Below are 22646 nucleotides of genomic sequence, written 5' to 3' on the forward strand. Positions count from 1 at the left end.
ACAAGGTCTCTACTCACAATGGCAAGGATTCTGCTGTCCCTTTTCTTTGTGGCTGCACTCCTGATCTTTGCATCAGCTCGCAGTTCTCGACACTGCACCAGTACTTCTCTCGTATTCTGTCTCTTGGAATATTTGCTGTTTTTCTGACAAAATATGCACTCTGCATCATAAGTCCTAGATGTACTTGGAGCATGTCAAGCTACTCTCTTAGATTGTTTCTCTTCAGCAGAGACACAACTTTTCTTTTCTTTTGCAAGGAGGCCATCAAGAATTTGCTTCATAGTGAAGATACTGAGACACTTTCTGCGGTAGTAGATTGCTGGAATCTGTCCCTAAGGAATGTCTTTTGCCAGTTTCAAAACTGGTGCATGATTTCAGAGCTGCCCTGAGCAGAGTTCTCCATGAGTCGACAGTTTGTAGTGAAACCAGCTTATCTGTATCATCAGAACAGTGGATAATGCACTCCACCCGTGGGCGCTTTGGTATTGGGTAAAAACTTGCTTGTTCACCAGTGGCCATATTCAGTCAGTTTTCACCTGCCACATACAAACAAATACATGTAACTTAGGTGTATGAACACTACTAAAACAAAGTTTACTTTGCTTCACCAGCGTCATATTACCATTATTTATCTTACATAGCCACAAATAGATACATTACCTAGTTGCTATGCAACAGCTGTATTTTGTCCACATGAGGCCGCTAAAATCAACACAAGATGAAAGTTCCTCGTAGCCACTTTAACTAATCATATTAACATATACATTAAAAGAACATGCTAACATTATGGGAAATTAGCTTACAATCTTCTCCAGAGTGAGACAAGAAGATAGATACCAGTTTCCTCTATATGTGTTTAGTAGAAAGCTATCTGGCTGCGCGTTAGCCTAGCTTAGCACAATGAATGGAAGTACACAGTACTGGTTATCCTTGGTTGTTGGCCAACTAAGAACTGTCCCAGAGTTTAAGCTAGGCTAATCAGTACCAGGGGTGTTGAAATGCTATATTTGTAAAAATCTGGGCAAATACACAATCGTGAGAGGCACAGAAACAGGTTTCCTGAAAGAAAAATGAAATAGGTGCTCATTTGGAAAGGTTATCATGTATTATTTTACTTCTGTTAGTGTACCAAATAAAATGGCACCAGTGAAGTTGTGTCACCTTGGGTGATATCGATATCTGGTCTGACCCATGGACTAACTGGCTTTGGTCTAGTTAGTTTCTTAGTAATAATGCCCTTCTAATTTAAGGTTCACAATCACCTCACACAATGAAATAGTATGGGTATATTATACATTTCCTGAATCTTTACAGTCCTGTGAGTATTCCAGTTTTTGTGTTTTGTGTCCCTGATATTCCTAGATGCCACAGGGCTAAAAGAAAGTATATAGTTTAGGCGAACATTGCAGAAAGATGTGTGTTATTGACGGGTTGAAGAGCTCAAGTGACCTCTATATTCGTGAGAAATATCCACAACAGGGCTTGAATGAAAGCTAAGAAGGTCCCCTTTAAAATGATACCAAAGACAATATTATAGAACATTGAAAAATGTCCTGACCATGAGGCTAAACCAGGATATGCACCAGCGTCTAAAATGCAATTTACTTTAGGGGGTGGTTAACTTGATGAGCTGATAACTGTGATACAGCTGCCACTCAGGAATGGTTATCATACCAAAATATCATCTACAGACATGGATCCTTTCAAAAATTATAAGTAAGTTTTGCCACCTTGAGTGTACCGAAATAGGAAATTTTGGGCTCTGGCCCATGGACTATAAGAATGATCAATGGAAATCAAAATCATTAGCCCATTAAGGTCTGGATTCAGAATCATACTCAAAATCAAAGTGGAAAATGAGAACATAGGCTGATCCAACTTCTGTGGAAATTCTTCAAGACAATTCGAAATGAGGCTCAGTAGTGTGTGTGGCCTCCACGTGCCTGTATGCACTCCCTACAACGTCTGGGCATGCTCCTGATGAGATGACGGATGGTCTCCTGAGGGATCTCCTCCCAGACCTGGATCAGGGCATCTGTCAACTCCTGGACAGTCTGTGGTGCGACATCGTGTTGGCGGATGGTACGAGACATGATGTCCCAGAGGTGCTCGATTGGATTCAGGTCTGGGGAACGTGCAGGCCAGTCCATAGCATCAATGCCCTCGACATACAGGAACTGCTGACACACTCTGGCCACATGAGGACGAGCATTGTCATGCATGAGCAGGAACCCAGGGCCCACTGCACCAGCATATGGTCTGACAATGGGTCTGAGGATCTCATCCCGGTACCTAATGGCAGTCATGGTACCTCTGGCTAGCACGTAGAGGTCTGTGCGGCCCTCCAAGGATATGCCTCCCCAGACCATCACTGACCCACCGCCAAACCGGTCATGCTGGAGGATGTTGCAGGCAGCAGAATGTTCTCCACAGCGTCTCCAGACTCTCTCACGTCTGTCACATGTGTTCAGTGTGAACCTGCTCTCATCTGTGAAGAGCACAGGGCGCCAATGGCGAATCTGCCAACCAAGATGTTCTCTGGCAAAGGTCAATCGGGCTGCACGGTGTTGGGCTGTGAGCACAGGCCCCAATTGTGGACGTCGGGCCCTCATACCATCCTCATGCATTCTGTTTCTCACTGTTTGAGCAGAAACCTGCACATTAGTGGCCTGTTGAAGGTCGTTTTGTAGGGCTCCGGCAGTGCTCCTCCTGTTCCTCCTTGCACAAAGGACAAGATAGCGGTCCTGCTGCGGGGTTGTTGTCCTCCTGCGGCCCCCTCCACGTCTCCTGGTGTACTGGCCTGTCTCCTGGTACCTCCTCCATGCTCTGGACACTTTGCTGGGAGACACATCAAATCTTCTTGCCACAGCACGCATTGATGTGTCATCCTGGATGAGCTGCACTTCCTGAGCAACTTCTGTAGGTTGCAGATACCGCCTCATGCCACCTCTAGTGGTGAGGGCACTAGCAAAATGAAAAACTAACCAAAGATCGGCCAGAAAAGATGAGGACAGGCAAATGGTCTGTGGCCACCACCTGCAAATCCATTCCTTTTATAGGGGTTGTCTTGCAAATTGTCTAATTTCCACCAGGTGGAAATTAGACAATTTACCAAAAGGTGAAATTGATTCACAAATCAGTGTTGCTTCCTAACTGGACAGGTTGATATCTCAAAAGTGTGATTGACTTGGAGCTACATTGCATTGCTTATGTGTTCCCTTTATTTTTTTGAGCAGTGTATATATATTATAGGACTTCACAGAAACGTCATCGACATAGATCCAAGTAAGACATACTCTGTCGCCTTTAAAGGTACAATCCACAACTGACAGCGCCTGTCTGTCTCACTTCTGTCATTGTTTTGGTCAGACTCAATAAAGTCTGTTCACTTTATTACTTGCAAATGAGAAAAGCAGCTGATGCACCATTGCTTTCAATCCCCGCTGAGGCTTTCAGTTGTCTCCATTTCCCAAACAGTTTCATAGTGTTGACCTGGGGGTGAGACATGTCGTGTTTCTCGTCGTGTTGTTGCAGTCCTCCACATAGCTGTGGTGGTGCATGCCGTTACGGATTGTACCTTTTTTTTCTCTCTCCCCAATTGTACTTGGCCAATTACCCCACTCCTCCGAGCCGTCCCGGTCGCTGTTCCACCCCCTCTGCCGATCCGGGGAGGGCTGCAGACTACCACATGTCGTCTCCAATACATGAGGAGTCTCCAGCCGCTTCTTTTCACCTGACAGTGAAGATTTTATCCAAGAGGACGTAGCATGTGGGAGGATCACGCTATTCCCCCCAGTCCCCCCCCCCCGAACAGGTGCCCCGACCGACCAGAGGAGGCGCTAGTGCAGCAACCAGGGCACACTCACATCCAGCTTCCCACCCGCAGACACGACCAATTGTATCTGTAGGGACGCCTGATCAAGCCAGAGGTAACACGGGGATCGATCCGGCAATCCCCATCTTGGTAGGCAATGGAATACACTGCCACATTACCCGGATGCCCATGGATTGTACCTTCCTTTAACCTGCTCAAACAACTCAATCTTTTTTTCCTTTTTGACAGGGATTTTTTTCCCCTTTTCTCCGAATTGTACCTGGCCAATTACCCCGCTCTTCTGAGCCATCTCGGTTGCTGCTCCACCTCCTCTGTCAATCCGGGGAGGGCTGCAGACTACCACATGCCTCCTCCAATACATGTGGAGTCGCCAGCCGCTTCTTTTCACCTGACAGTGAGGCATTTCACCAGGGGGACATAGTGCGTGGGAGGATCACGCTATTCCCCCCAGTTACCCCTACCCCCCTGAACAGACACCCCAACCGACCAGAGGAGGCGCTAGTGCAGCGACCGGGACACATACCCACATCTGGCTCCCCACCCGCAGACACAGCCAAGTGTGTCTGTAGGGATGCCCGACCAAGCCGGAAGTAACACAGGGACTCAAACCAGAGAGCCCCGTGTTGGTAGGCAGCAGAATAGATCATTACGTCACCTGAACGCCCACAAATCAGTCTTTTGATATAAGTGTTTAACTGTTTCTAATGTGTCAGCTCATGTGTCAGCTTGCTTTTCTAGGTTGTTGGTTACATAAAAACATGATTCAGGCGAGCCAACTTCAGCTCAGTTGAACTTGTGCCGAAGCATCTATTTTACGACGTCAGTGTCAAGCCCCCAGTCAGAATGTTATGTAGATAACTCGTAACGTTAGCTACTCAACTGAGAATATGTCATCAGAATCTGTCATCAGACCTGCTTCCAATTACAAACTTAAGACAATGACCCCGTATCTTTCAGTTCATGACAGTCACACAACATTGGAGTTCACTGTGTGTCTTTCTCAATCCGCCCTGTCTCTTCATATGTTGCTCTGGCCAGAAAAAACAATATCCTCCATGCAAACAATAAACTATTTATCTAAAATGACAGCAGTCAGACAGTCACTTGATCCGCTGGATATGTAACTACAGAAAGCCTGTGTGTAATCTAAACTAGAAAAGACAGCTATGTAAAATCCTGTGTGTCACCCTGTCAGTCACATGTAGGAAGTGCAGCTATAAACCTTTACTTCTTATTCATCAGCGTAGCCCTGACCTTCCACTGAACCCAGGTGCGAGTGCATTTCACAGCACACAATAAAAGACTTAAATTATTCAGTTCTAATGTATTTACCCTCCCTCTCCATGAAATCCATATTTAATGCTACCCAAGACCCATATGCAAAATTCATTGCTTAGTAGTATTTTGCGATTATCTGCTTTTTCATAAGCAATGTATTCACCGGGGCATCACACTCTCTACACAGTCCAACGTGTGCGATTTCTCACATTGGATTCATTCCTATATCCACTCATGTGAGGATGCCGCTCTGTTCGCTGTAAGGTGCACGCATAAAAGGTCCATGAAAATGCACTTTCCTAGCAACGTCATGAGCCAGCTGACTGAGCATTACAAGGTGATTGGAAAACCCTTCTGATGTGCTCATCAATGAAACTAAAGTGCTTTTTGTTTAATGCCGTGTCAAAAAAGCAGGCATTTTGGGGGCGTCCGGGTAGTGTAGCAGTCTATTCCGTTGCCTACCAACACGGGGATCACCGGTTCAAATCCCCGTGTTACCTCCGGCTTGGTCGGGCGTCCCTACAGACACAATTGGCTGTGTCTGCGGGTGGGAAGCCGGATGTGGCTATGTATCCTGGTCGCTGCACTAGCACCCCCTCTGGTCAGTTGGGGCGCCTGTTCGGGGGGGAGGGGGAAGTGGGGGAAATATCATGATCCTCCTACGTGCTACATCCCCCTGGCGAAACTCCTCACTGTCAGGTGAAAAGAAGCGGCTGCAGACTACCACATGCCTCCTCCACATGTATGGGAGGAGGCATGTGGTAGTCTGCAGCCTTCCCCGGATCAACAGAGGGGGTGGAGCAACGACCGGGACGGCTTGGAAGAGTGGGGTAATTGGCTGGTTTCAATTGGGAAGAAAAGGGGGGGGGATCCCCCCCCCAAAAAGCAGGTATTTTCCCGTTATATCTTCATAAGCTGCTACTTCCCTTTTTTCAGGGGTGTTTTGAAAAGGTGGAGGAGTGGCTGGATGACAACAAGCACCTTCTGGGAACCATTGGCATGGTCATCTTGGTGGTGCAGGTAAGAACCTTGTGGATGAAATACTCTCCTCGCATCAGTCCATCTTTTCTTTTTTTCAGTCTCTTTCTGTACCTCCCATTCATTTTCTCTCACCAGCCCTTTTGTGTGTGTGTGTGTGTGTGTGTGTGTGTGTGTGTGTGTGTGTGTGTGTGTGTGTGTGTTTGTGTGCGTGTGTTTTGCTCCGGGGTCCGCCTGATTGTATGACTGCACGTGTCCATGTCTGGTTTATAAATGTGCGTGTGGGTGTCCGTGGCCTCCGTGTCAGTGCCGCCTCCTGGTGAAGAACAGCCCGGTAATAAGGGCTGTGCTCAGCGGGCGTTGTGGGTGCCCACACATAATAAATAAAATATTGAAGCCTCTTGCCGCCTGCACGCTAAACCTGTCTAGGAGAATCAAAGCCTCCTGGCTCAGTGCCTAGCAGCCTGCAGTCATACATCGGAGGCCTTCGGAAGACAGAGGAGGGGAGATACTCGATGTAGACGGAAGGTATAGAGTAGGAGAAAATATTGTATGCCGGTGGAGATAAAAACCATTCTTCTCTTGTTGCACTTTTTTTTTTGTCTTGTGCTCCACTTCTCCTTTCTCTTCACCTGTCTATCCCTCAAGCTACATGTCTTTCCCTCCTCTGCTTTGTGTCATGTCATTCTGCCCTGCGGGATCTGCTCTGTCCTGAGGCCTTCTGCCTTTATTTGTTTTGTTTTTTGATTTATTTTTTTTGGCAATTTGTGTTACGGATTTTTCTCAGGCTGTCACCTGTCTTGTCTTGTGACTGCGTAGCATTCCTGTCTGAATTCCACTTGGTGATGTTTACCTCTCACTTCTCCAGCTGCCTGTCATATATCCGGCGGTTTAAATGGGCATATACCCGCTGGCACGATGTGCCGGCGTTTAGCTCTTGGCACCAGGACTCTTTAGTCATAAGCTTCGGGTGCGCATGGTCTTTATGCCAACGCCGGCTTCTCTCGCTGACTCACTGTCTTCCTTTCAAAGTCAGCATGTTCTGTTTCTGTCCATAGCGGTTCATTTTCAGTGAGCCCTCACTACATGTCAAACCAAAGGACTTTGTTACCCAGACTGCACTGCATTACTCAGCGCCAAAGACTTGCCAACTGTTACCACCGACATTTTTTGGCTGTTTTCACACTAGAACGACCAGGATTTCACTCCAACCTAAAACGACCATGGGCAGTCAAAATGACCGCCGGTGTTTAAACTCTATATTCTGTCAAGATAAATAGCCAGTTGAGATATTTATGCATTACATATGTTAGTGAGTCTGTTAGGAAACAACTGACACCAAAATTAATATTTTAACAACTGTAATACTATTTTTAAACAATTTAAACTTCAGAGAGACATGGGCGAACTTGAATAGCAAAATAGAAAACGTGAAAATATTACCTGAAAAACGAAACGGAAAACACATATTGCTAATCTAACAAACGCAACAACGCCTATAAAACGTGAAATGTAAAAAAAAGAACTGAAACAACCATTGAAACAGTCCTAAACAAAGACCAGAACTTAAAAACTACAAGAATGACCATGGGCAGGGGGCGTCTGGGTGGCATGGTGGTCTATTCTGTTGCCTACCAACATGAGGATCACCGGTTCGAATCCCCGTGTTACCTCCGGCTTGGTCGGGCATCCCTACAGACACAATTGGCCGTGTCTCTGGGTGGGAAGCCGGATGTGGGTATGTGTCCTGGTTGCTGCACTAACGCCACCTGTGGTCGGTCGGGACGTCTGTTCGGGGGGGACTGGGGGGAATAGCATGATCCTCCCACACGCTACGTCCCCCTGGTGAAACTCCTCATTGTCAAATGAAAAGACACAGCTGGTGACTCCACATGTATCGGAGGAGACATGTGGTAGTCTTCAGCCCTCCCCAGATCGGCATAGGGGGTGCAGCAGTGACCGGGATGGCTCAGAAGAGTGGGGTAGTTGGCCAAGTACAATTGGGGAGAAAAAAAAAGACCACCCATTGTGTTTAAACTCTATATTCTGTCAAGATAAACACCCAGTTGAGATATTAATGCATTACATGTGTTAGTGTGTCTGTTAAGAAACGACTGACACCAAAATTAACATTTTAACAACTGTAATACTATTTTTCAAACAATTTAAAATGGCCGCTGTCCAACGCCTGTGAATACTGCAACACCTCGGTGGTAGTCATGGTGCATCTGAAACGGCGTCTGTACATGTTGGAAATAATCAACAATCAAATACATAGCGAGCATAGAAAAGCACAGCATGGGAACGTGAACTTTTGGCTTGTTGTGCTTTTTAGGCAATAACTTGGGTGATATTGATCATTGTTTGAATAAAGGATCAGAATTGCATATACTGTCACATCCAGGAGACTCGGTCAGGGCAAAACAACATTGCTGTCAGCCATTGTATCACTGTGGTTTACAACTTAAAATTGAGATTCAGTCCTACTTTATTTCAGAAATACATGTTGTGACTCTTGTATCGTTTATTCACTGTGAAAATTACAAAATCAATATCCCAGGGTTCACAACTCTCACCTTAAAATGCCAACAAGGAGAATACTCGTATTTATTTTTTGATTTTTTTTTTTCGATTTTCACAACTGCATATATCCTGGGGTTCAAACTACGAGACATCAATTATAGATTGAGAGATATGACTTTATTATTAACATGCTAACTCTCACCCGCTGCACTTCTTACATCAAAGTTTTATGCTCTCACCTCGGCCTTATTTCTGTTCTTTCCATCTATCCGTCACCTCCTTTATATTAAACATGCTCTGCCTTCTACTGGCATGGCTTTAGTGGCCCTTCTTGTGCTCGTCTCCATATCCTCCACATTTGCTGCCATCACGTCTGCCGCCAGCAGGTCGTTAATCTAGAGCAGGATAGCAGCTTCATAATTAAACCTGTCATTGGGTTTAATAAAAAGTTTTGCACCTTTTGAGTGCCAGCAGTCAGGCTGTTATTCAAGTTCAACGCAGGAAAGCCAGTGTTGTTCATTCATTCATCATTCATCTTCAGCCGCTTCTCCGGGGTCGGGTTGCGGTGGTAGCAAGCTAAGTAGGGCACTCCAGACGTCCCTCTCCCCAGCAATGCCCTTTAGCTCCTCCTGGGGGATCCCAAGGCGTTCCCAGACCAGATTGGACATGTAGTCCCTCCAGCGAGTTCTGGGTCTACCCCAAGGTCTCCTCCCAGTTGGACGTGCCCGTAAAACCTCCAAAGGAAGACACCCAGAAGGCATCCTAATCAGATGCCCGAACCACCTCAACTGACTCCTTTTGACATAAAGGAGCAGCGGCTCTACTCCGAGCTCCCTCCAGATGTCCGAGCTCCTCACCCTATGTCTAAGGCTGAGCCCAGTCACCCTATGGCGGAAACTCATTTCAGCCGCTTGTATCTGCGATCTCACCCTTTCGGTCACTACCCAAAGCTCATGACCATAGGTGAGGACAGGAACGAAGATTGACTGGTAAATTGAGAGCTACCTTCCAGCTCGGCTCCCTCTTCACCACAACGGTCCGGTACAACATCCTCATTACTGCTGATGCTGCACCAATCCGCCTGTCAATCTCCCACTCCATCCTACCCTCACTTGTGAACAAACCCCTAGATACTTGAACTTTTTCCCTTGAGGCAGTGTTGTATAGTGACCAAAGGCAGATCACTGTGTGTTCCTGAGAGGATCATAAACCTGCTCCAGTTCCATCCACTGGTTCTGACAAACAGAGATCCACCTCCATCCACAAACATACCCACTCCCCTACTTTCCTTCCCTCCGTTTCTCTTCTTGCTTCTCGACTTCTTTCTTGTCCATGTACATGGACTTTGTGTAAGAACATGCATGAATATACGGTGTTGTATGTTTGGAGTTTGATGATGTTTGTGTGCAGCCTAAAATTCTGTGTGTATATATTGGCTTTGGTGACATCATTCTCGCCTTCTCTTTATCTCTCTGTGGGTGCTACAGGGTTATCACATCAGTCTCGTAAAATCACTCATAAATTTATTAACCATTCATTTTGGGTTTTTATATTTTGTAATTAAACTGCTAAAATTGATGGAATAATCAAATCAGTCTCATTAAATCAGTCTCGTGAGTCCGTGTCATAAAATTACCAACCATTAATGCTGGTGTTTAATAGTTGTAATTGAAACGTTCAAGTTGATGAAATAATCAATGTTGCGCCGATTGGAGCACTTTACTCGGCGGGGGAAGGCGTCAGTAAATATTGTCACAAAACAGGCAGGACAACAACTTACTTCAATGAAGACAATTTATTAGAACAAGCACTAAACAAAATCGACAAATACTAATCAAAACTAATTAACTAATACTGATAAGGTACTATCAGTGATGAGCAGCATTGATGATGCAGTAATGATCAAGGCACAAAAGGTGACACGAGGTAGTTAAGCTGTGCAAATATTGTGTGTGTGTGTGTGTGTGTGTGTGTGTGTGTCTAGCAAATTTTGTGTGGATCAATGTGTGCAACTGAATAGCAAATAAATTCAACCAATAGTACTTTTCTCAAGTAATAAGGGAAGATTCAAACAAAAGAAAATTAAAGGAAAACATTTAAACAAATAATCGGCCTGTGTAACACGTCCTACGTGAATCACAGTGTGTATCAGTGGCGACTGGTGCTAAAGGGGGGCGCAATTTACCTTGGCGCAGCACACTTGAAAGCTGCTGTAATGTCCACACAGTCACAGTTATTAAGAAGCACAGTGTAGCCTATAGATTTTATCAGGGTTTGGAGACGGTGGATGATTGACAGTCGAGACGAGGCGTGGTGGTGGGTGTGAACATGGTTGACAGCCACGAGAATTGTCCAATCACATTAGATCAAAAAACATTAAAACAATACCAATTCCAATAAAAGTTGGAGTGTCTGGGGCGCACAGAACTGCGCCCCGTGGAAAACCTGAAGAAACCAATCAGACAGCAGCCTCAGGTCACCTACTCGCCACAAGTTCGAGGGCTTACATAAGGTATCGTTTGGCCAGCGCCCCTCACCCAGGAAGTATATGTATTCAGACAGAAATCGACCAAATACCATTTGAACCAATATTTAATGGCTGCTGACAGGCGCTCACAGACTGAAAACATTTTTATTTCATAATTATTTGCATTATACAACTAAATTATATTTAGTATGTTTAAGTAGATTTTCATCTCTTGATGTTTGAGGGGGCAGCGCCCGAGCGCCCTGTACTCCCAGCCCCCATTGGTGTGTATCTAGATCACAGATGATTTCAACACTTTTCTCACATGAGATAATGACCAATGCTGAAACTAATTCTGCCCAAATGCAAATCCTTACGTGATGACGCCCTTGCGGCAATCAGAGTTCTTGTTGTCTGAACAGCACGGGGGCATGGGTTCAGGAAACGGTTTCTCTTCCTTGTTCGGTGTGAAGTTAATCAGCTGAAAATCCTCAATGCTCCGTCCGTCACCTGATGATCTTGGAGGGGTCCAAGTTCCAGTTGCATCAACTTTTAAGAAATCAAAAGGGATCCTGTCACCTTCTTTGCGTGTCTTGCAGGAAAACTTATCTGGTTATACTACTTTACTACTTTTCCCCATGGGGCAATTCTTTCTCTGCATTTAACCCATCCTAGCTGTGTAGCTAGGAGCAATGGGCATCGGCTAGTGCAGCACCCGGGGACCAACTCCAGTTTTTCTTTCCATTGCCTTGGTCAGGGGCAAAGACAGGAGTATTAACCCTAACATGCATATCGTTTTGATGGTGGGGGAAACCGGAGAAACCCCACCACAGACACGGGGAGAACATGCAAACTCCACACAGAGGACAACCTGGGATGACCCCCAAAGTTGGACAACCCCAGGGTTCTTGCTGTGAGGCGACAGCACTAACCACTGGGCCACCGTGCCACCAGTTATAACGGCTGATTAGTGAATGGACAAGACTAGGTTTATCTTCCAATAAAGCTGTGGCCAGTAGTAATGTGAAGATGTGCTCCTTTGTTCTTGTAGTTCTTCTGCAGAAAGGGATCTCTTTTGAGTGCTGTGAGTGCACAGTCCACAGCGAGAGACAGCGAATTTCATGCGCAAATTTTAGGGGCGAAATTGCATCACCAGATACAGTATTACTGTAACCAATAATACTACAGTGTGAGGTGCGACGGGTGGAGATCAACTTTGAGGTTGAGTAGGGAGTTATGTGTATTGTAGTCCACGGGCAGCACTAGTCCCTACATTTCTATCGCTTTCCTTTTTTACTCATGCACATGCACGCATGCACAGACACACACACACACACACACACACACACACACACACACACACTGGTATGGGTGGGAGAACAGTGAACAGGATGTTGAGAAGTAACTAACAAAGACTAGCCTTCCTTTGCATTTGTATTGTAATGACTTGGTATGGCATGTGGTAGTCTGCAGCCCTCCCCGGATCGGCAGAGGGGGTGGAGCAACGACCGGGACGGCTCAGAAGAGTGGGGTAATTGGCCAAGTACAATTGGTGAGGAAAAGGGGGGGATCCGCCCCACCCACACACACACACACACACACACACACAAAATGCTGCTCCCGCAAGATTTGCGTTCGGTCCCACTGGACCCCAATCCCAATGCAATCTTCTAGTACACTTTTTTCAAATGAGTCACATCGTTAAACAGTGCCATGTAGTGGCCGTAGTTGAAATGCAGTGTATTTGTCCGACAAAATCACGTTGTTTAAATCGCTTTGGAATATAAGTCATAGGACCAGCCAGACGAGTAAAGATACAACGACTTATAGTCCGGGAAACTTGGTAGTAGAAGGTATACCAAACTTTAAGTATAACTTATATAGACGCTGAATAGTTTAAAGCTATCGCTGCACCATTCTTATATGTTCTTAGATAGATAGATGTGTAGAGGAGCTCAAGCAGGAGTCGTGACAACTTTCTCAATAAGGGGAATTATGTATCCCCATAACCACTACACACGTCCCCCCAGAATTCGCCTTAATACGAAAAGTCAGTGTGGCGAGGGGGGCGGATCTCTCTGCCCCAACGGCTCCGCTGAACAGGAGCTGGGGGCTGGTTAACCGCAGGCAAAGCAGCAGAGTCCTCACAGCTGGACCGGGGAAAGGGAGGGGCTGGGGAAGCAGGGGGCGGCTCGCCAGGGGAGGGGGGCAGAGCCGGGGGGCGCCCCCGCCGTGGGGGCAGGGCCAGACCAACAGGGCGGGCTAAGTCCAGGTGAGCAGGCATGAGGCGGTCCACAGAAACCCGCTCCAGCCTGCTGCCAACCTTCACCGCAAAGTGCTTATCTCCAGTGTCCCGTACCCGAAATGGGCCGTCGTAGGGTGGCTGCAGGGGACCGCGGTGTGCGTCGTGACGGATGAAAACATACTCCGCCGACCGCAGCTCCATGGGGACATAGGACTGAGAGCCGCCATGCTGAGAAGTGGGGACCGGTGCAAAAGCCCTGGCTTCCTCCTACAGCGCAGTCCGTTGGCAGCTGGCGGACCAGGGAGCTGTGGCGGTGGGAAGGAAATCCCCCGGGACCCGAAGTAGCTGTCCGTAGACGAGTTCGGTGGATGAGGACTGGAGGTCCTCCTTGGGGGCCGTCCTGAGCCCAAGCATGACCCAAGGCAGTTTGTCGACCCAGCGGTCGTCCTTGAGGGTAGCCCGCAATGCGGCCTTCATCGAGCAATGGAACCTCTCGACCAATCCATTCGCCTGAGGGTGATACGCTGTGGTGCGATGGAGCCTCACCCCTAAACCCGCGGCGATCTCCTCCCAGAGCGCTGACGTGAATTGCGGCCCTCTGTCTGAGAAGAGGTCAGATGGGGTGCCAAAGCGGGCGACCCAGGTTCTGATGAACGCTCGGGCAACCTCAGGCGCTGTCGTGGACGAACGCGGGATGGCCTCTGGCCATCGCGTGGTCCTGTCGACCATGTGAAACCACGGGAGGGGGGTAGGGGGCCTACCAGGTCCACATTCATGTGGTCGAACCTCCTCTCAGGTACCGTGAAAGGTATCAGGGGCGCTTTGACATGCCGGAGCACTTTGGAGCGTTGGCACTCCACACAGGTGTCAGCCCAGTCCCTCACATCCTTTCTGAGTCCATGCCAGACAAACTTTGCCGCCACCAACCTCTGTGAAGGCTTTATGCCAGGGTGAGACAGCCCATCGACTGCGTCGAAGACCCGTCGCCTCCGAGCAGTCGGAACGACTGGTCGGGGCTGACTCGTAGAGACGTCGCACAGGAGCGTGGCGCCGGCGTCGTCGAAAGCCACATCCTCCAACTGCAGCCCTGTGACGACGGTTCTGCATGTCTGCACTCCTGGGTCGGCGGCCTGGTCAGCCGCCATCTGGCTGTAGTCGAGTCCCAAATGGGCGGCACCAGCAATGGCCCGGGAGAGACAGTCAGCGACCGGGTTGGACTTCCCAGCGACATGCCTCACGTTGGTGGTAAACTCTGAGATGTAGGCCAACTGTCGCTGCTGGCGGGCTGACAACGGCTCTGCCACCTTGGCCATCGTGAACACCAGCGGTTTGTGATCGACGAAAGCCGTGAACTGACGGCCCTCCAATAGGAAACGAAAGTGCCTAACAGCGAGGAAAGGGCCAAGCAGCTCACGATCAAAGGTGCTGTATTTGCGCTCTCTCAGGTTCAACTGCCGGCTGAAGAAGGCAAGCGGCCGCCACGCACCGCTCACTCACTGCTCGTAAACCGCGCCGACAGCGTAGTCTGAAGCATCCGTCGTGATGGCAATGGGCGCTCCAGACACAGGGTGTGCCAGCATCACCACGTCAGCCAGGGCGGCTTTCACATCCTTAAAAGCCGTGTCCCTCTCTGCAGACCAGTCCACAGCGTGTTTGGGGGCTGTGCCCTTCAGAGCCTCATATAGGGGGCGGAGGAGATCGGCAGCCTGGGGGATGAACCGGTGGTAGAAGGACACCATGCCAATGAACTCCCGGAGGGACTGGGCCATGTGTGGGTGTGGAAAGTCTGCGATGGCCTCCACCTTAGATGGAAGGGGGGCCGCCCCGTCCTTGGTGACCCGGTGGCCCAGGAAGTCGATGGTGCTCAGACCAAACTGGCATTTGGCTGGGTTAACTATCAACCCGTGCAGGCTGAGTCTCTCGAAAAGGGCTCTGAGGTGGGACAAGTGCTCGGACACGGAGGTGCTAGCGACCAGGATGTCATCCAGGTACACAAAGAGGAAAGGCAGGTCCCGCAACACTGAGTCCATGAGGCGTTTGAAGGACTGCGCGGCGTTCTTAAGCCCAAACGTCATGCGCAGGAACTCGAACAGTCCGAAGGGAGTTGTCACAGCCGTTTTGGGGACATCAGCGGGATGGACGGGCACCTGGTGGTATCCACGGACGAGGTCCACCTTGGAAAAGATCACTTTCCCAGCCAGGTGGGCGGAGAAATCTTGGATATGAGGGACCGGGTAGCAGTCCGGTGTTTTGCGTCATTGAGCCGACGGTAGTCACTACATGGACGCCACCCACCACCAGGCTTAGGCACTATGTGGAGGGGTGAAGCCCACGGGCTGCTGGAGCGACGGATGATGCCGAGGCGCTCCATGTTCTCAAACTCCGCCTTGGCGACAGAGAGCTTGGTCGGGTCGAGGCGCCGAGCTCGGGCGTGCACCGGCGGGCCGGTGGTGCTCAACCCCATGTTTGGTCGTAGATGACAAGAATGTGGGCTGAGTGAGGTCAGGAAACTCGGAGAGAAGATGGAGAAACACGTCCTCATTGGAGAGCATGCTGGACAGCCTGACGGAGCCTGTATCACTGAGTGCACACGCGTGTGAAGCGAAGGTGACGGCGTCAATCAGGCGTCGATTCCTGATGTCCACCAGCAGCCCATGAGCACAAAGAAAATCTGCACCGAGGAGGGGAAATGCCACGTCGGCGGTGACAAAATCCCAGCTGAACCGCTGTCCGTTAAAACACATGTCAATGTGCCTCGTGCCGTACGTACGGATAGAGCTGCCGTTAGCAGCTTCCATGGGAGGGCCGTGAGCGCCCAACAGGGCGTCCACACTCGATGCAAGTACGACACTCCTCTGCGCCCCAGTGTCGCATAGGAAACGCCGCCCCGAGATGGAGTCTCGCAGGAAAAGTAGCCTGTTGTCCTCCACGCCGACGCCCATGGCCACTAGTGAGCGCCGGCCTTGGCGTTTCCCGACGAGCTGAAATTGCACGGGGAGGTGCACTTTTTCACCTTGGCCCCGAACTTTGCATGGTAAAAGCACAGGCCGGGCTCCTGTCGCTGACCGGGGGTTGCCGCGGCGACCACCATGGAGTCACCAGGTGGTGGCGTGTGGGGGTGGGCAGGAGTGAGCGCGGACGCGCAGTGCTGCTGTTGGCTGGCCAGGAAGAACTTGTCAGCTTCTTCAGCTAGCTTGCGGCAATGGGTAATGCTGGTGTTAGCCAAAGCGGTCCGCACCTGAGCAGACAGTTGTCGCAGAAATAGTTGTACAAAGAGGAGATCAGGTGTGTGCGCCGGTCCCAGCAGATTCAGCATTTTGTCCATGAGCTCGGATGGCCTGCTGTTACCCAAGCCTTGCAGAGAAAAGAGATGGTGGGCCCTCTCGGCGTCGGAAAGTTCAAAAATCTTCAAGAGGTGGTCTTGTATTTGTCTGCCGCCGGAGGATTTGTAAGGAGACTCACCACTCTAGTTGCAGTCGAACATCCGAGCGCCGATACCACGTCGTAGTATTTAGTAGCATCATCCGTTATTTTGCGGATAGCCAACTGTGCTTCCGCCTGGGCAAACCATGTCGTTTCCGATGACTCCCAGAACTCTGGCAATTTGAGAGAAACCGCGTTGATTTCGTCAACCATGTTCGTTCGAAAGATTGTCTCTGATAACTACCAAGAGACAAACGTCGGGGTCACCATTGTAGAGGAGCTCAAACAGGAGTCGTGACAACTTTCTCAATAAGGGGAATTATGTATCCCCATAACCACTACAGATAGATAGATAGATAGATAGATAGATAGATAGATAGATAGATAGATAGATAGATAGATAGATAGATAGATAGATAGATAGATAGATAGATAGATAGATAGATAGATAGATAGATAGATAGATAGATAGATAGATAGATAGATAGATAGATAGATAGATAGATAGATAGATAGATAGATAGATAGATAGATAGATAGATAGATAGATAGATAGATAGATAGATAGATAGATAGATAGATAGATAGATAGATAGATAGATAGATAGATAGATAGATAGATAGATAGATAGATAGATAGATAGATAGATAGATAGATAGATAGATAGATAGATAGATAGATAGATAGATAGATAGATAGATAGATAGATAGATAGATAGATAGATAGATAGATAGATAGATAGATAGATAGATAGATAGATAGATAGATTGATAGATAGATAGATAGATAGATAGATATAGGAATTCAGTTTTCATAAGTTAATAGGATGCAGGAAATACTTGTGCTGACAAGTCTATATCAAGTGTAGGCTATCATCGAAATTCTCCACACATCGGAGCCATACAGCTCAAAAATCGGCAGATAATCAAGTTTGCAGTTGGTTTGGGAGTACGGAGAAGTTCTTTCATCGATACTGAACGTTGCTGCAGGGGTTGTTTTTACTGGGACACCTCACTGTTTATTGTCTCCCCGGCCGTCATGCATTTCGAATGGCTTATTTCAGCCGGTGAAAAGGTATTTTACACAGTCCTGTGAATCGGGCTTCGACTGGAACCAGAGAGAGTCAGTCGGCAGCTTACACAGGCTAATCATGCGCTAAAGGAATCCCGCTGGAGCCAGCCTGTGTTTTAAGAAGGTTTCTGCTGCCTTTTCATTTAAAGACTATACACTATACTTTGCAGTCTCCTTGCCATCCGGACTTTGCCAGATAATGGGTTTAGGATCAGCACTGCAACTGTGTTTGATGTTAAGAGTATCAGGGGTAATGGAAACTTCAAAGTGCCGGCTGGCTACTTTGATTCAATGGCATCTCAATTTACCTCATTGACTTAATCTCTATGCATGTTGTACATTTTTCCATCAGCGAGATACGAGCCCAACTTGTGTTTGAAGACTGTCTGCGAGAAAGAGGGAGTGGAAAAGGGCCAAATAGACGGTGGGGGGGGGTGGGGGGTGACAAAATGTCTTCTTCCTTCACTACAGGATTTATTTTGCATCTAAAACTCCACACAGTAGCCCAAGGCTCAAACATCAAACAGACCACACACACACACACACACACACACACACACACACACACACACACACACATGTAAACGCACATAAACAAGTAAACATAAACAAGCATGAATTCCTACATCTCCACTTACTATCTTCTCCTGTTCCCCCTTTCCTAGCTTCTGGGTATGGCGTTCTCCATGACGCTGTTCCACCAAATCCACAGAACGGGGAAGAAGTATGATGCTTAGCCTGAGGGAAGGTACCCATGGAGAGGAGCCCCCCCACCCCCACCCACCACTGCCTGATGGGATAGACGCTGGATGAACAGCCCTGCCCTGCGTTCCTTTTAATATCCCCCCTCCATGCCATCTCCTTCACAGACCTTCTGTACAGATTCCAGCTGTGTCCGCCACTCCGTTCTGCTCTCTTTGCTCCACCATTCATTTTGCCAAAGAGTCACACAACTGGGAGATAAAAAACATCTGCATTTTGGCGAGGGAGAAAATTCCTGTTGGCTACCGCTCTTCTGTAGTGCATTTATGTTTTTTATCGTTTGGACTAACAAGGTTTGCTTGAAGAAAGGATTCAAGGATTCAGAGACAAGGAATGCTTTACTAATGCCCCCCCCCAAGGCAAAGACAAGATATGAAACTGATGTTATAGTGTTCTCCATCTCTCGTGGAGTTTCCGCTTTTCCTTTTCTCATGCTAAATAATGTTTAGTCCCCGCTCCCCCCCCCCTTTCTCTTGTAAATGATGGGGAAAAAATTTACGCCACGGCATGCTAGTTTTCTACGCCACAGATTCCCTGTGTTGTTGAAATCCCATATATATCTCCACTGTTGCTTTGTTGTTTTTTAGTTTTCGGTTGTTTTTGTAAGTGTGTCATTGATACTCCTGTGGAATGTAAGTGTTCAGTGATCAGTGCAATGAGCTCTCAGATAGTGTGTGTGTGTGCGTGTGTGTGTGTGTGCTTGAATTTGGTGTGAGGTTGCTGCAGAGGAGCACATAGGTGCTGCAACGGGACATGAAACGGTTTGAAAATGCAAAAGTCAGTCTCGAGTGTGTTCACCAGGATCTACAATTCATAATTCATCCGTCAGCTGCAGAGATTTTTGGGATATGAGCAATGTTCTGCGAGGATGCCATGTAGCACAGTACGAGGAATGACAGTTTGCCAGACTGATTTTACGGAAATTTGGATGGCTATTATAGGGCGGCCATCTTTCATTGCAGTATACATGAAGTAACTAGGCTAAGGCAGTAAGCATACATATGCATATGCAGAAAACAAAACACACCCACACACACACAGAAGCTAGTCACAGATCTGCGGTATTCCCATTCCTTGTGAAACAGTACAAATGGTGAAACAAGTTTAATATGCCTCCGCCAAGATTTTCAAGTGACGAGGTTGAGCCAGTGCAGCTCCCTTTCTCCCCCTTGAGAACAACAACTGAACTGTGTACATGTGCATGTTTGTGTGTGAGTTTGTGGTGTATTTTATCGCAGTGTTGGAGCTGCAGAGAAGAAGCAAAAAAAAGGCATAGAGACGGAGGAGAGTGGGAGGAGGTAGAGCAGAGGAAACATCCAACGTGTCCCGATGCTGCCGCTGCCCAAAGGCCAGAGCTGTTCTCTTGTTGTAGTCCTGAGCTCTTTATTTCTTCTGCTCTGCCTTGGCATCCGGCTCCCATCTCTCTCCTAACCCCCCCCCCCACCCTCCCACCCACCCAGCCGCACTCCCCTATTTCTCTCCAAATTAATTAGCTTTACACAGCGTACATATTTCTACCAACATTCCTGCTCCACACGGTGATGATGCATCTATACCTCTATAGTTTGGGAGTTTTCTCGTTTGTGTAAGCCTCCGCATAAATTGATGCCACTCTGGAAGGAGATGGAAGTAGGGCGGATCAAAAACGAGGCTGAAGGTTGTGTCAACATGGCACAGCGGGACGCGTCTGTTTATCATCGGTTCTCTGCAGGAGGCCCGGATGCTTGCGTGGTTCCACAAGAATTACAATACTGTTCATCTGTTCTGGTGACTTGGATGAAAAGACTTCTATTTTCCACTAGGGAGCTCCAATTGTCCTGCTCTTGGCTGCTATCTCAAATGTGTGTGTGTGTGTGTGTGCACACTTGTTCAGCTGTATTTGTGAAGACCAAATTGAGTTTTTTAACCATAACAATGAGGATAATTTTGCAATGTGAGGACGTTTTGGCCGGTCCTCATTTCTTCAATAGTCTATTTTAGGGTTATGATTAGGTTAAGGTTGGGGGCTAGGGAATTAATGTAGTCAGTGAGGGTCCTCACAAGTAGGGAAAAACAGATGTGTGTGTGTGTGTGTGAGAGAGAGACAGAGAGAGAGAGAAAGATAGAGATAAAGAAAAGTGTTATATGAACAAGCTCATATCAAAATATACTCAAACTGTCTAGATGTTTACTTTGAAAATCGGGTAAAGCACTAATCGGGACCAGAAGTGTCTCTGTTCTGAGTGGTATCCAAGGTATCGCAGATGGGGGTTTACACGGAAGAGTTATAAAACACTGCTTTGGATGAGGTCTGAGAACCCAGACACTGCACCGCTGCTACCAGGGCGGACGGGGCTTAGCAGATGACGTAGAGGAGGTCAAAAGAGGCAAACCAAGCGTGACTTTGAAAACACAGCGAAACTTGCTTGCAGCTCAACAGCTACTCGGAGTATCGCCTTGTAAGTAATTCTTCAAATTCCACCCAGTGAGGACGTTGACGACCCCAAGTTCACAGAAAACCCGCAGAGCCTTGAGGTTTTCGTACATGGGAAAGCAACAGATTTTCGAACTCTGGTTTGTTCAGTGACCCCCCCCCCCCGCTGAATGTGATGGCCTTGTAATGCTTCACCTCCTCTTGTGTCAATGGGGGGGGGGGACATGACAGCTGTTGATGTACAGCACAGGCATGAGTGGACAGATTTCCTCCGCTCGGCTGCCTCCACAAACTCTACACACATCCCCATTTACTGCCTCAGTCAGCAGACGCTCAGGGCTGCACTACGTACCTTGCAGCACTGACAGTGCAGAAACACAGTCATGCTTCTCCAAGACGGGGGGATGGGGGGGCATCTTTGTGGTGTGTTTCTGCAACCTCGTCTTTATCTCCTCTGGCGAAGATGAGGGTAGTGTTGGGAGGAGAAGAATAGGTTTGCCTGATTTACCCACAGACAAATACCATGAATCGTGTTACACCGTAACCCACCGCCGGCCAAATGTTAACACGAAAACCCAGCTATGATGAAGAGGTGTACGATCAATATTTTAACCGTGCTGGCTTTGTCTGGCATTGACAGAAATTGGGGGGGGGGGGAGTGGAGTAACAAGAGGAACACAGCAGCCTGATGTTACTGCAAATGGAAATACACACAGTAGGAAGATGTCCATGTTTTAAAAGCGGGGCGGGGGGGGACAGCTGCAGAATTCATTGCGTCCTTCTGAAACTTGGAATTCAAAACCTGTACCTGTCTCATTGAACCGAGGAGAATGGCCGTTATTGTTTTAATGTCTCTGGGTTTAATTCTCACTTTGTTGTAGCTTTCCCATTGTCCCACTGTGGTCCCGGTTGTTTTATCCAAGAAAACGTTTGTGTTTTTGGTTAGCAGAGATGAACGCTCATCACTTTGTCAAAAGTTGTTTCAGTGATTTTTTTTTTTTGGTACATGGGTCGGGCTCGTCATTACTTCATGTATGTTTTTGTATAATTTGCTTTTGTTTTGTTTGACAATGCCCCCCCCCCCCCCATGATGGAGGCTCAGAGTCACTTGAGGCGAGAACATGACACGTTGAGCCTTTGTTTCTGAGGGGATCAGTATTGTGCTTTTCAGGTACAGGGAACATCATGATGTTCCTCTGCAAGGTGCAAAAAGCCCTCCTGTCTTAACGTTGCCGCAGGCACTAAAAGTAATTAAGTCAGATTGGAAGAGATGGGGGGGAAAATGAGGCATACAGCACTGGTAAAGCATACAAGACATCATGGATGGTTGTCATTGTGCTTTTTTATCTTCTTTTTGTTTTCTGATTAAATTCAGATGCTTTATTTCCGTGCTCGTTTACTCGGTATAACTGCCTGTGTAAGAACCATAACGTAAACGCCAACTATTCATCTTGTAGAGTATGATCTATTGGATGATGCTGTTTAACAGAGTTCATCTCACTCCATCACTCCTGTACCTTACTCCCCCGTGTAAATATGCTGTTTCTACAACCAATGAAATGTGCTATTACGGTGCGCCTCTGCCAGTAGTTATTAGTACATGTGCATTAACATTATGCTGATTGGCATCCTCTAATGTTGAATTAGCT

The 22646-nt window shown here is 47.7% G+C and overlaps 1 protein-coding gene across 2 annotated transcripts in view; it reads left to right on the forward strand.

The window, feature by feature from the left end:
- Window positions 1–19033, forward strand: part of tspan9a (tetraspanin 9a) — a 386869-nt gene extending 367836 nt beyond the window's left edge. For both annotated transcript variants that reach the window (XM_056281373.1, XM_056281372.1), the window contains 2 exons: window positions 6050–6133; window positions 18488–19033. In XM_056281373.1, the coding sequence (XP_056137348.1) occupies window positions 6050–6133; window positions 18488–18559 (156 nt within the window). In that variant the 3' untranslated portion in view covers window positions 18560–19033. The remainder of the gene's footprint in view (window positions 1–6049; window positions 6134–18487) is intronic.
- Window positions 19034–22646: the final 3613 nt, after the last annotated feature.

Source organism: Lampris incognitus, chromosome 6, assembly GCF_029633865.1.
Source record: "Lampris incognitus isolate fLamInc1 chromosome 6, fLamInc1.hap2, whole genome shotgun sequence".
Lineage (NCBI taxonomy): Eukaryota > Metazoa > Chordata > Actinopteri > Lampriformes > Lampridae > Lampris > Lampris incognitus.